General features: G+C 36.8%; 1 protein-coding gene across 2 annotated transcripts in view; it reads left to right on the top strand.

Moving 5' to 3' along the window:
* The window catches only part of HIKESHI (heat shock protein nuclear import factor hikeshi), a 32992-nt gene extending 29391 nt beyond the window's left edge, over positions 1 to 3601 (top strand). For both annotated transcript variants that reach the window (XM_069564856.1, XM_069564857.1), the window contains 2 exons: positions 2470 to 2588; positions 3522 to 3601. In XM_069564856.1, the coding sequence (XP_069420957.1) occupies positions 2470 to 2588; positions 3522 to 3576 (174 nt within the window). In that variant the 3' untranslated portion in view covers positions 3577 to 3601. The remainder of the gene's footprint in view (positions 1 to 2469; positions 2589 to 3521) is intronic.
* Positions 3602 to 15276: the final 11675 nt, after the last annotated feature.

Genomic DNA, 15276 nt, shown 5'->3' with positions numbered 1-15276 from the left:
GCTTCCCTGGTAGCTCAGATGGTAAAGAATCCGCCTGTAATGCGGGAGACCTGGATTTGATCCCTGGGTTGGGAAGATCCCCTGGAGAAGGGAATGGCAACCCATTCCAGTATTCTTGCCTGGAGAATCCTGGGGACAGAGGAGCCTGGTAGGGTACAGTCCGTGGGGTCACAGAGTCGGACACAACTGAGTGACTGAGGATAAGCACAAGCCCAACATGGTTTAGCTCTCTTAATCTTTTGCTCCCCAGCATATACAGGTATCTTTTCTCCCCTCCTTTCCAATATAAATCTTCAAGATTCCAAATTTTCAGTATTATGACCTGGTAGGTATTTTTCAGAGTTGAGCCATGTGTTATGAGTTTATGATTATTTCTTGTCCTATATAACTTTTTATTTTTATTGGTTAATAAACTCCTCATTTTTTCGTTTGCATGGATTTCTGTCTTTCCATTTCTAATAATTTATGCCCAAACTCTTCCAAATATAAATTCCCTTATCTTTATATGTATTTATAGCAATTTAAAATTTGTCTTGGAAACATTCCTCTTGGAACTCTTTATTTTAAAGCAAATACATCTTAAATTTTTTTTTTTATTTGTTCATCTTGGACTGTGCAGGCTTTTCTGTAGTTGCAGCTCATGGGCTTCTTAATGTGGCGGCTTCTCTTGTTGCGGAGCACAGGCTCTAGGGCTTGTAGACTTCAGTAGTTGCAGACTGTGGGCTCATTTGTGGTGTAGTTGCTCTGTGGCATGTGGCATCTTCCCGGATCAGGGATTGAACCCGTGTCTCCTGCATTGGCAGGTGGACTCTTTTTACTACTGAACCACCAGGGAAGCCCAGTCCCTATTTTTAAATGAATTAATTTGGCTGTGTCTGGCCTTAGTTTGTGGCCTGTGGGATCTTCCTTGCAACCTGTGGGATCTCCAGTTGAGACTTGCAGGCTCAGTAGTTGTGGTTCGTGGGCTTAATTGCTTCGCATTGGGATCTTAGTTTCCTGACCAGGGATTGAACCTGTGTCTCTTGCACTGCGAGGTGGATTCCTTACCATAGCCTCCAGGGAAGTCCCCACATACATTTTTTTTTTTAATTGAGTAATAGCATCTTTGTTGTATGCCATGTGTCACATGTACTTACGTTTGTTTCTAGGCTCTCCATTTTATTCCAGTTAATTTGCCTGTCCCTTTGCCAGTTATATCTGGTAGGCCAAGACCCTCCTCCTAATCATCAAAACAGGCCTGAGTATTTTTCATAATAATTTTAGCATCAGCTTGTCAAGTGCCATGAAATATCTTGTTGGAATGTAGTTGAAAATAACGTTGGATTTATAGGTTTTAATGTGCCTTTATTACATTATGTCTTCCCATTCATGAACACATGGTGTCTTTCCACTCAATGTGGTAAAAAAAAAGTCCTGTCATTTGTTTTCTTTCTTGTCTGTCAATGCACTCTTAAAATATTTCCCACAAATATCTTACTGTCAGCTTGTCTGAGCATTTCCCCTAGGTATCTTACAGACTTTCTGTCATGAGTTGGCTCTTCTTAAAGTTACATTTAAAAATTTTTGTTGCTTGTGTGGAAGGTTGTTATTGTTTTTTTTTTCTCTTGATACTGAACTTTTAGTCCATGCTCTTACTGAACTCTCATATTGGTTCAGGTACCTTAACAGAGTCTCTTGGGTTAAATTATCTCTATATTATTAAATAAAAATCGTGTTAACATGTTTCTTCTCATGTAGAAAAGAGACAGCAAGAATCTTCATGGCTAGTTTTGAGTATCTGAGAAAGTGATGTTCGGAAGATTATTTTTGAGTGAATAAAAGGTATTATTATTGTTAGTAGTTCATTAATTTTGGGTTTAGTACTTAAACCCATTTGATGCTCAAGAAATGTAAATCCATGTGCTTCTGGCTTCTACCAAGGAGACCTGGAGGGTGTTAGTGGATTTGCCCATTTGAGGGTCAGTGAGAGCAAAGAGGCCAGGAGATAGATCGTCTTTGTAATTGATGGCAAGTAACCAGTTGCTCCTTTTTTATACTTTTCAAAAATTTTTCTGGGAAGAAAAGACTTTTTAAATCTGGTTAATATTTTGAATGAGGAAGCAGGTTGATTTGACCAGGGTGGTATTTGAGGAGAGGGCAATCTCCAGAGGTGGAGATAAAAGAAGATATTTTGAAGGAAAAAAATGTTATCTTTTTTTTTAATAAAATGAATTTGTTAGAAACTTAAAAATAGTTGAAAGTCATAGAAATTCTTTGAGATATAAAGATAGTACTAAAGGCAGATGGTTATGCTTTTGTGCCCTAGTGTCATTTTATGACTTCCCTTAGTGGTCAGCATTAGACTTAGAACTCCTAGACCTTAACCAAGTGACTGCAACAACATTTCAAATTAAAAATACTGGAGTTTAGTATTTTTAAATATTTCAGTATTTAATACAACCCATTAATCTATTTATTATTAACTTTTAGTTCACACAAAAGATGCTGGACAACTTCTACAATTTTGCTTCATCATTTGCTGTCTCTCAGGCCCAGATGACACCAAGTCCATCTGAAATGTTCATTCCAGCAAATGTGGTTCTGAAATGGTATGGGGGATTATGTAGCTCTCATATTAAGGCTTTGAGTAACCATATATATTTTGCTTGTGAATGTATTTCTTCTTTGACGTTTAAACATTTTCTTTTATAGTGGATATCAGCCTACATTAACATTTGCATGCCATTAAATAGTATGTACTTTAGAGTTCAGATTAGGAAAAATTTCTGCCCCAAATAATATTCTGTTATATAGTAGCCATCTTGGGTTTATAAAGACAAGGAAATACAGTTGCTTATGTCTTAGGGACCACAATTAAGGTCTATATCTTTTATATATATATATGCACTTGAATTTTAAGTACCCTATATGAGGCTTGAAATATCAATGAAAACTTCTTTTCCTAAATTTAGGAAGTCTTGATCTAAAATAAACATGTATAAGACATCAGAGTGGTTTATACTGTACCCTGTACATGAATGATTAATAAATCTGTTTCTTCAGCTTTTCTCTGTTTCTCTTTTATAGATGTTTCTTTTCACTTTGAATATGCTGGTGTTAGGGAGGTACATAAGGAGACTGTTGAGAAGTGGTAGCATGGTGTAGCATGGACTGGTCTGGAATGTATTAGATTTGAGCTTTGTTATCATGTAGCTATGTGACCTTGAGCAAATCACTCTGATCTATGAAATGAGGGTAGGGGAGTTAGGTTTCATTTTTTCTTAGGTCATTTCCAGCTCTCAGATTTGCTGAAGATAATAAAATATATTATGATGTGTGCTTTGTGATACAGCCAGTTAAATCACTATGCTTGCTGTCTTATACATTAATAATTAAGATCCCAAATTAACTTTTTAACTTTCTAGGTTCTTAATCTTGGCTTTTTAGAAGTAACATGTAAAGTTATTTGCTTTTTGATGAGTTATTTGTCAGGTTATGAAAGAGTAATTAAATTTCTTATAAAGATGTTTTTTCTTTTGTAGGTATGAAAACTTTCAAAGACGACTAGCACAGAACCCTCTCTTTTGGAAAACATAATTTGAATAAAATAATTTTTAATGGATTCTGAAATTTGTCATGTTTTGAAGATAATGACTATTTGAAAGCATGAAGTCAAAAGGATCAATGAAGCCTAAGTTTAAAAACTGCTTAGTGACTATGAAGTTTAATTAAGACCTTTATAAAAAATTAAAAACATTAAAAAATGAAAACATGTTCATCATTAATGACTCTCTTCCCTTAAGCTTAAAATATTCAAGAGGTAAAACAGTTTGTTTGGGCTATGATTCATGTTTTACTTAAAAATAAAGCATATTCACAATAGCGTACCAAAAGCATTGCATTTATAATCTTTCATTTATATTTACGGTGGAATTTGCTAGAATAATTAATGAAAATCAAACATATCAAAATTTGGAGATTTTTGGAAAAACATATCCATTATACATTTTTACATATGGAGAAATTATTTTCAGTTAGTAATTCTTAAGAGTAAAAGTTTTTTCAGGGGAGTTCCCTGGCAGTTCAGTGGTTAGTACTAGGAGCATTCACTTCTCTGGCCTGGAGTTCAATCCCTGGTCTGGGAACTAAGATCCTATAAGCCTCATGGTGCAGCCAAAAAGAAGTTTTCAGTTAACAAGTTGGTTGTCACTTTTTATATCAGCAAATTCATACATTTTTAACAAAATTACCATAATATTGTTCAGGTTAATATTGATAATGTTGTTAGGCACTTTTATATAGAATATAGGATTTATTACTTTTATGTATGAAGATAAAGCCTTTGTGTCTCATTGAGAGGAAGACCTTTGACTTATACTGGTGATTCCCATTGACCAAATACCACCAGGATCTCACCTGTCTGGTGATCTTTTTATGGAGAGAACAGTAAGTATTAACTAAATACAAACTATCCCTTGGCTTGCCAAGAAGTTATAAAGACTGTGATTGTCCATGACAGCCCTGGTTAGTGTATTTAAACTGGTTTGTTGGGCTTCCACAGCAGAGGATTAGTCACAACTTGGATTACTTTTCTGATTGTATTGTTCTTGCTGTTGGAGTAGGTAGTCATACCCAGTTTGGGTGTAGTGTTAGTTGCTCAGTTGCATCAAACTCTTTGTGACCCTGTGGACTGTAGCCTTTGTTCATGGGATTCTCCAGGCAGGAATACTGGAGTGGGTTGCCATTTCCTTCTCCACAGGATCTTCCCAACCCAAGGATCAAACCCAGATCTCCCACACTGCAGGCAGATTCTTTACCATCTGAGTCATCAGGGAAGCCCCAAAAGAATACTGGGGTGGGTTGCCATTTCTTCCTCCAGGAGATCTTCCCAACCTAGGGATCAAAGCTGTGTCTCTTGTGTCTCCTGCATTGGCAGGCAGATTGTTTAGCTATAAGAGGTGGGCAAAAGCCTGGTGTTGATGTTGCAGTTCCTGGTGGTTACAGATAATATCAGAAATATATTATCATAACAGGAGTAAGCCAATAATTGTTTCTTGAGGTAGACACATTTTTAGTGGAGCTTAGTTCCTGCACAGAAGTCTGGAAAATCTTGGAGAAAATGAGCAGTATGGTGACAAGTTCCAACCCGGTACACTTGGTTTAGCAGACAGTGTTGTAATGATTACAGCAGAAGTACTTTGTTGACTTGTAGTATAGTTTTTTCAATAGTGAAGATTGGGGCTAATAGTATGAGGGAAGTTCAGATTATAAGGAGCCTTTTGGAGGAAATTTATCTCAGGAGTTTAAAGGAACAGCTATTAAATCTTTCACGGTGGAATTTGACAGGTTTAGAGTCAAATTCCAAAGTAAAAAGATTTAATCCTTTAAACTCCTGAGGAGACCAGTTTCCTCCCAAAGGTCCCTCCTGCCATGTGAGGATATATAGAGATGTCTGTGACCTGGAAGAGGGTCCTCTGCTGACCACATTGGCATATTGATCATGGACCTCTAGCCTCCAGCACAGGAAGGAACAAATTTCTGTTATGGTGTTGTCTGTGGTTATTTTGTTATAGCAGCTTGAAGGAACGAAGACTCATTGAAACATTTTATTAATTTTTACTTACAGTTTAATATAGGAAAGCTGAACTCTTGATGTGTCAACTTTTTTAAGTTTGATTTTTAAAAAGAGCTTTTAGAATAGTTTTGAATTATTGAAAATTTGTAGAGAGTCACACAGACTTAATTTTGCCTATTACTGTTTTCCCCATAAAGCAACCCAGAGTTTAGGTAACAACAGTATTTTTATGCTTCAATATGGGAAAGGGAAACTCATAAGAGAGTTGTCAGAGGAGACAAGATACGAGTTAAAAATATCCAAAGGCAAGAAATAGTTTAAGAATATCTATATTGGTTTACAGGGAAAAATTGTAATATCATTTACCATCTGTGCCCAATGTATCTATTTTTTAAAATGCTTGTAAGTCACTGAATACTGAATAAAAAATTTTAAAAGATAGTAAGGAACTTTATTAGAATAGTTAGAAAATAGCAAACCCATTATTAGAATAGCAAACTCAATATTAGAATAGTTAGAAAATAGCAAACTCAAATATGTGTTTCATATTTTCATGCTTTGATGATAAGAGTGCCTGATGAACTATGGATGGAGGTTCATGACATTGTACAGGAGACAGGACCATCCCCAAGAAAAAGAAATGCAAAAAAGCAAAATGGCTGTCTGAGGAGGCCGTACAAATAGCTGTGAAGAGAAGTGAAAAAGCAGAAAAGGAAAGATATACCCATTTGAATGCAGAGTTCCAAAGAACAGGAGAGATGATAAAAGCCTTCCTCAGCAATCAGTGCAAAGAAATAGAGGAAAACAGTAGAATGGGAAAGACTGGAGATCTCTTCAAGAAAATTAGAAATACCAAGGGAACATTTCATGCAAAGATGGGCTCAATAAAGAACAGAAATGGTATGGACCTGACAGAAACAAAAGATATTAACAAGAGGTGGCAAGAATACACAGAACTGTACAAAAAAGAGCTTCATGACCTAGATAATCACGATGGTGTGATCACTCACCTAGATCCAGACATCCTGGAATGTGAAGTCAAGTGGGCCTTAGGAAGCATCACTACAAATAAAGCTAGTAGAGGTGATGGAATTTCAGTTCAGCCATTTCGAATTCTAAAAGATGATGGGAAAGTGCTGCACTCAATATGCCAGCAAATTTGGAAAACTCAACAGTGGCCACAGGACTGGAAAAGGTCAGTTTTCATTCCAATCCCAAAGAAAGTAAATGCCAAAGAATGCTCAAACTACCACACAATTACACTCATCTCACATGCTAGTAAAGTAATGCTCAAAATTCTCCAAGCCAGGCTTCAGCAATACGTGAACCGTGAACTTCCAGATGTTCAAGCTGGATTTAGAAAAGGCAGAGGAACCAGAGATCAAATTGCCAACATCCACTGGATTATTGAAAAAGCAAGAGTTCCAGAAAAACATCTATTTCTGCTTTATTGACTATGCCAAAGCCTTTGACTATATGGATCACAATAAACTGGAAAATTCTTCAAGAGATGGGAATACCAGACCACCTGACCTGCCTCTTGAGAAATCTGTATGCAGGTCAGGAAGCAACAGTTAGAACTCGACATGGAACAACAGACTGGTTCCAAATAGGAAAAGGAGTACGTCAAGGCTGTATATTGTCACCCTGCTTATTTGACTTCTATGCAGAGTACATCATGAGAAATGCTAGGCTGGATGAAGCACAAACAGGAATCAAGATTGCTGGGAGAAATATCAATCACCTCAGATATGCAGATGACACCACCCTTATGGCGGAAAGTGAAGAAAAACTAAACGAGCCTCTTGAAAGTGAAAGCAGAGAGTGAAAAAGTTGGCTTAAAGCTCAACATTCAGAAAACTAAGCTCATGGCATCTGGTCCCATCACTTCATGGGAAATAGATGGGGAAACAGTGCCTGACTGTATTTTTTGGGCTCCAAAATCACTGCAGATGGTGATTGCAAGACATGAAAATTGAAAGACACTCCTGGGAAGGAAAGTTAGGACGAGCCTAGACAGCATATTAAAAAGCAGAAACATTGCTTTGCTAACAAAGGTCTGTCTAGTCAATATGGTTTTTCCAGTAGGCATGTATGTATGTGAGAGTTGGATTATAAAGAAAGCTGAGTGCCAAAGAATTAATGCTTTTGAACTGTGGTGTTGGAGAAGACTTTGAGAGTCCCTTGGACTGCAAGATCAGTCCTGAGTGTTCATTGGAAGGACTGATGCTGAAGCTGAAACTCCAATACTTTGGCTACCTGATGGGAAGAGCTGACTCATTTGAAAAGACCCTGATGCTGGGAAAGATTGAGGGCAGGAGAAGAAGGGGACGACAGAGGATGAGATGGTTGGATGGTATTACCGACTCGGTGGACATGGGTTTTGGTAAACTCTGGGAGTTGGTGATGGACAGGGAGGCCTGGAGTGCTGCAGTTCATGGGGTCACAAAGAGTTGGACATGGCTGAGAAACTGAACTGAACTGTACCCAATAAGGGCATTGTCTTCTGAATTTAACTGCCTATACATGAGTTGTCATGTATGAACCTGGAGCATATCCATCTTTTAAATGTGGATTCTAGATTTCAGGTGTATATCTAATAGGTTCTACTTTACTACTATCCGGTTTTGCATCATCAAAATGCAATACATGAAGTATTAATTGAAAACTGACAGTCAAAAATTTTGTTAGAGAATGGCTGTCCTTGTAGGTCCATAGTTGAAACACATTTTCATTTTTAGACACAGATTTATTGGAATGATCAAATAATTACTCATTTTTGCATTTTCTATATAACTTTTGTGTGTGTACTTGCTTTCAACACTTGCCTGCTTAAAAACCTTACTAATATATAATTCTCATAATATCAGATTCACTCAAAAGTGTGTAATTCAATGTTTCTTTTAGTATATTAATGGTATTGTGCAACTGTGATCATGATCTAATTTTAGAACATTTTCATCTTCCCAAAAGAATCTCTGTGACCATTAGTGGTTAATCTCCAGCCTCTAGGATCCCCAGTGCTGTAAGCAACTATGAATCTACTTTCTTTCACCATGGATTTGCCTTTTCTGAATATTTTATGTAAATGGAATCGTGTAGTGTGTGGTCTCTAGTGACCCATTTTCTCTAGTTAGCATAATTTTTCAGAATCCATCCTTATTATAGCATGTTTCAGAGCTTTGTTCTTTCTTATCGCTGATAATGTTACATTGTATGACTATACCACATTTTGTCCGTATGCTGGTTGGCATTTGGGTTATTTCTGGTGATTGTGAGTAATGTTCATGTGAATATTCATGTATAATTCTTATTGAATATTTGCTTTCAGTTACCAGAAGAGGAATTACTGAGTTCTATGGTAACTACGTTTAACTTTTTGGAGAATTGCTACTGTTTTCCGAAGCTTTTATTATACTTTGCTGTGAGCAGTATATGTCTGTCTGCTTAGTCGCTCAGTTATGTCTGACTCTTTGTAACTCCATGGATTGTAGCCGACCAGTCTCCTCTCTCCATGGGATTCTCAGGCAAGAATACTGGAGTGGGTAGCCATTCCCTTCTCCAGGATATCTTTCTGAACCAGAGATTGAACCGGGATCTCCTGCATTGGAGGCAGCTGAGTTACCAGCTGAGTTATCAGGGAAGCCCCACTGAATTACATGGTAACTATGTTTAACTTTATAGAGAATTGCTAAACTGTTTCCCAAAGCTTTTATTATACTTTCTCATGAGCAGTATATGAAGATTTCAATATCTCCATGTCCTTGACAACACTAGTTATTGTGTCTTTTGATTGTAACCATTCTAATGGATGTGAAGTGTATCTCCTGTTTGATTTGCAGTTTTCTAATGACTAATAACTTCTTTTCTTTTTTTTCTTTTTTTTTTGGGTGAGGGGCTGTCATTTTATTTATTTATTGTTTTACTTTACAATATTGTATTGGTTTTGCCATACATCAACATGAATCTACCACGCGTGTACACGTGCTTCTCATGTGGTGCTAGTGGTAAAGAACCTGCCTGGAATGCAGGAGACACAAGAGATGAGGGTTCAATCCTTGAGTGGGGAAGATCCCCTGGAGAAGGAAATGGCTACCCACTCCAGTATTCTTGCCTGGAGAATCCCATGGACAGAGGAGCCTGATGGGCCACAGTCCATAGGGTTGCAAAGAGTCAGACATAATTGAAGCAACTTAGCACACACACAGGTTTGCATGCAATGACTAATAATATTATCTTTTCGTGTGCTTGTTGGCCATATTTTTACATTCTTTGGAAAAATGTGTATTCAGACCCTTTACTCCTTCTTTAGTTTGGTTATTTGTCTTTTTATTGTTGAATTATAATAGTTCATTATATATTCTGGATATAAATCCCTTATCAGATGCATAATTATGCAAATATTTTTCCCATTCAGTGAATTATCTTCATTTTCTTGATAAGAGTAATAGTTGTAGCACAAAAGTTTCTAATTTTGGTTTAGTCTAATTTGTCTTTTCTTTTGTCACTTTTTTTTTTGGTGTCATATCCAAAAAAAGACATTCTATTAATCTGTAAAGGTTTATTCCTGTGTTTTCTTTTAAGAGTTGTATATTTTTAGCTCTTCCATTTAGGTCTTTGATTTATTTTGAGTTGATTTTTGTGAATGGTGTGAAGTTGGGCTCCACCTTCATTCTTTTGCATGTGGATATCCAATTGTCCCAATACCATTTGTTGAAACATAGCCTACTTTTGTTAATCTTGGTGCACAAGCATAAAAGATCAAAGAATATGTGACTGAGATTATTAGGAACTTCAATATTTTCAAAAGTGGGGAACTTTTTTCAAAAATGATTTGAGTATATCAAAATATTACAGGGGTATTCTTTAATCATGATAGAAGAAAACTCTTTCAGCACAGACAGCTTTGCTGTCTTACAAGAAAACTAATTTCACTTTCATCTATTTTCTATGTAACATCTAGTAATGATTTAATGAGCCTACCCTTGTGAATACACTCATATTAAACCAACTTTGTCAATAGTTTTAAGACATTTATTAATCATTTCCAAGCTCATTATAAACCCAGACAAAGTTCATCGCTCAAACCTTCTACCTGTATACTCTTGGTCTTTACCAAAAGTATTGTTTTCTAGTCTTAACACAATCAGACACTTTTTAAGACAAAATTTTCTTTATCTGTGTAGAAAAAGTGTTTATTGCTCTGCACGGACATCCTGTTACCTACACAAAATTTTTAATATTCTTTCAAAAATTCTCATACCAACAATCTGAGGTTCCTTTTTAACCTAGTATTTCCAGGTATTAAATAAGAGCACATGTATAGTAAAATTATATTTTTGCTTATCCAGGATTATCAATTAATACTCTTTTTTGAAAAAAAAATTTATATTCCTTTATTTGGCTGCACTGGGTATTCCTTACAGTATGTGGGATCTAGTTCCCCAATCAGGGATCAAACCCAGGCCCCCTGTATTGGAGGCAAGGAGTCTTAGCTCCTGGACCACCAGAGAAATCCCTATACTTATTCACATTCTTAAAGATAACTAAGGCTCTGGAAATTAAAAATTAGGCTGATGCAGGAAGTCTTAATGGAAGCATAAAAACTCCACAAATTTAATCTCTCTCAAAAGATAATTATTATAACCATTCCATTTTGTTAAGCACAATTTTAGGTTTTTGTAGTAATAATTTGTGGAAAACTGTTAACGCATAAAACCTGTATTACATATTTAGAAACTTTAAGGCATGGAAAAAAACACAAAAAACCCTAGTCTTGTACAAACTTGAATATTTTTACATTGTGATAAGGGAAAAAAGTGATATTATTAATTAACTCTAATTGTAAAATCATCTGTGTTCAGGTGTATTTAATGAAGTTTTTCTTTAATACAAATTGATTAACCTGCATACATAAATCAAATTTAAAAGACTTTAAATTACATTTAGAAGTTCTGAATGCCTTGCTTTTATTCTTGTAATTATTTGCTTAACTAATAGCAGTTAAAGTGTTTTCCTGCTACATTTGAAGCAGAAATATTTTCCTTAGAAGAGCCCAAAATATAAAGGATTAGAAGCCTCTCCCCTTCGCTTTGGAGTTTCTTGAATTAGTTCTTGAGATTTGTGTGAACATGTCATACAAACCAATCAGAACAGGAGCTCCTGTAGATTTTAAGAGTCCTTGTCATCTGATTCATTCCTCTTTTGGGTTTTAATGTACTTCTTAAGTGAGCAAGTTTCCCGAAGTGGCCACTTGTAATTCTAAATTGGCTTTGGTGAAATTGTCATGGAGAAAGGTATATGCAGGCTGAGAAAATGGAAGAGTTCTGTTGGCAGTTCTGTTTCTTCTGAAATGAACCATAGGACAAACAGTTCGTTTCGGTTAAAAGGGAAAGTACTGCTTTTGTGAGTCTCTAGTCATTACTCAGCAGTTTCCTAGTCCCTCGACAGGGAGAATATAAAGAGAATATCACTCTCAGGGCCAGTTTTTCACACACAGACAAGACTGAAGTGTATTGATTTATGATCTTAAAGAGGTCAAACTTTTAAAAGTTTGCCCAAATGATGCCAAGTTGTCAAGACCTTGTGAACTTACCGGTTCTTGGAAAGAAGCTTGGAGGACAGGTTTAATGGGTCTGTAGCTGTCTTATGTTCTGTGGTCTTTTTTAGACACGTAGCAGTACTGTAGACAATAGACAGGCTAGACGGTTAACAGTGAATCAAAGATTGGGCAGACCTTCACCAGGGGCTTCCTTGGTATCTCAGCTGGTAAAGAATCTGCCTGCAATGCACGTGATCCTGGTTCGATTCCTGGGTCAGGAAGATCCCCTGGAGAAGGGATAGGCTACCTATTCAGTATTCTTGGGCTTCCCTGGTAGCTTCACTGATAAAGAATCCGCCTGCGATGTGAGAGACCTGGGTTTGATCCCTAGGTTGGGAAGACCCCCTGGGGAAGGGAACAGTTACCCACTCCAGTATTCTGGCCTGGAGAATTCCATGGACTGTGAAGTCCATGCGGTTGCAAAGAGTCGGACACAACTTGAGCGACTTTAACTTTTCACCAGGGAAAAAGAGTATGTATTTAGTTGGATAGGCCAAGAGTCTCAGGGGAATTTATTCCCAGGACAAACCCAAAAACCCGTCACTGGAGAACTAGTTGAAACCATTGAATTCAATTTTAGCACAAGGGTGACTCTTGGGGGAAATGAAAGGGGTTTTAGAAGTGCACATTCCCATCCAGTTGAGGGTCTAGGCCGGAGTAGCAAGGATCCCAGTGGGATCTAAACGTGTTAAGCTCTGCAACACAAAGACCACTAGGAGCACACCCTTATTCAAAGTTCTGCTGCAGCAAGGGAGAATGTAAACTGAGGCAACAAGGGGACTTCTCTAATGGGAGAGGCTTTGGGAGCCAGAGCTCATCTTGGATCATCTAGGCAGGGATACGCTGTTGGAAGTCAGTGGTTTTTAAAACACATAAACCTGACTGTGGTTAATGTTAGACAAGTTTGTTTGGTTTAACCAGACCCTTAGACTATAAGGGTCTGCATTAATTTAAGATGGTTTGTTTTGTATGTTAAGTTTTCGATGTAAGTTAAGTCTGTGTCTGCAAGTCACGGGCAAGTTGGAGTTTGTTTCAGTTCTCAGTCCTTTAAGAAAACACCCACAGTTTAAAAAGAAAATCTTTATAAACTACTACATTGATTGCCTAAGTTAGAGTGGTGGTCTTTAGTTTCTGTATTTTGGGTTTGTTTTTTTTGTTATTAGTTTAATTTTTTAGTTAGCTCTTAATAATACATCAGGTCATGGAATTATGAGCAGTTTGTGACATTTAAGGATATCTCCTTTCATTTTATTTATTAAAATGTTTTCATAAGCCATATGTGATTTACTAGAGATTGCATAGAGCTGATAGAAGGGTTTTTTTTTTAATTGAGTTTCTTTCAGTTTAATAAGTATACTTTTCCTTTAACAGGTTCTATTTTTCTTAAATAAATTTTTGTTATTGAAGCTAGCTCATACCAATTTCAAGATGAGTTTTTCCTTTGATCATTATGATAGTGGTCATGTGTTAAATCTAGACCGAGCATGGGAAATTTTTAGGGCTTATGCACTTTATTCATCTTCTTTACTTGTTTTCTAGCCCACATTGATGGACATTGAGAGGACTACTATTCAGCAGTGGCTGTGTTTAAAATATGCTTGTAGAAGTAGGCTGGCAGAATTGTAGTGACTGCTGCTTGCCAATTTCTGTTTGATTTAAAAGATCCTTCAGATACTTACATGTTGAAACCAGCCTAATCTCTTTAATTAGTTTTTGGGAAAACCTCAAAAAGTTACCCTTCACAATTGTACAGTGCATTGCATCCTTTTCCACTCAGCATTAGAAGGAATCAGTGTTAAAAAAATTACACTAAACACATTGTTTCTTGAAAGTATACTGTGATACCGTTTTGCACTCTTGTAGCCTGTAGAGTTAGATGTTCTCAGGCATTTTTTTACTTCCGCTAATTATTTAGCATATATTCAGAACTGGTACTCCAGTCCCCTTGTCCCATTCCTTGTCCTGAGTTCTGAAGTTCAACCACTTGTACTTTGTTTTTTTTAGAGAAGGCCACTGATGATTTCTTTTTTAAAAAATTTTGTAACCACAGTCTTTGACTTCACCTTGTTTGGTAGTGCTGTTTAGCAACCTTATGTTTTTTGATAAACTCTCCCATCTCACTTGCCACTCACTGTTTTTTTCCTTCTTGGAGTGCCTTTTACGATTTTCCCTTTGTTTTTTTGTTTCCAGCAGTTTGCAAATGATTTGCCTAGGTGGTTTTGTTTTGTAAGCTTGCTCGTGTTTCTGAGCTTCTTGATCTGTGATAGGTAAGATGTGGTAAGCCACATCTGTGTTTTTGGTTAGTTGCTCTACAATATCAGTACTTGGATGGATTCAAGAAGGCTGTGAACTCGCTGTTTGTTCATTGTAAGTTTGGTAGCATCTGTTTATCCAGCTTTCTACATCCCCAAAAGAAGATCAGATCCCTCACAGCAGTTTTTAAATGCCCTCCTTTATTAAAAAAAAAAAAATAGAATTCCTTTTATAAAATTCCTTTCCTTTACATCCCGCTCATCCACTGGCAGTTAGTCACTTTCTGAGAAAGTACGCACCATCAGATGGGAATGCTTCCACTTCCTGCAGCCCAGCATCTGCACCTTCCTCTTCTCCATTCTTCTGTCAGTATGGGTGAGGTATTCTTTCCCATACCTAAGGATCATCCCTGTCCGAAAGGCCATCCCAATTTAACTTCTCAGGGATCTCTTTCAGTATCCCCCTTCTCTCTTATATCTTATCCCTCTCTTCACTCCTTTCCAACAACATTTAAACAGATTTAAGCCTCTTCTATCAAACCAAAAGCCCTCTGTGACATATTTGTTCCCTCTCTTGCTTCACTCTTCTTTCACAGACACATTTCTCAATGGAGTTACTAGCTTTACGTTCTTAATAGCTCGACCTTTTGCAATCTGACTTAGTTTGCACACTCAAACTAATCCACAAAATCATTATTGGCCTCTTTGGACACTTCAATCTTAATCTTACTTAGCATTGCCTATTTAATCATATCCTTCTTAAAATGATCGAGCTTTGTCTTACCTGTCTACTTATAGCATCCCATGAAGACCCATGGAATTCTGTCCGAATCCCTCCATGTTTTACAGTATATACTTCTACAGCAATG

Source organism: Ovis canadensis, chromosome 21, assembly GCF_042477335.2.
Source record: "Ovis canadensis isolate MfBH-ARS-UI-01 breed Bighorn chromosome 21, ARS-UI_OviCan_v2, whole genome shotgun sequence".
Classification (NCBI taxonomy): Eukaryota; Metazoa; Chordata; class Mammalia; order Artiodactyla; family Bovidae; genus Ovis; species Ovis canadensis.
Note: the sequence above shows the minus strand (reverse complement) of the source record. Positions and strands in the feature narration are given on the sequence as shown.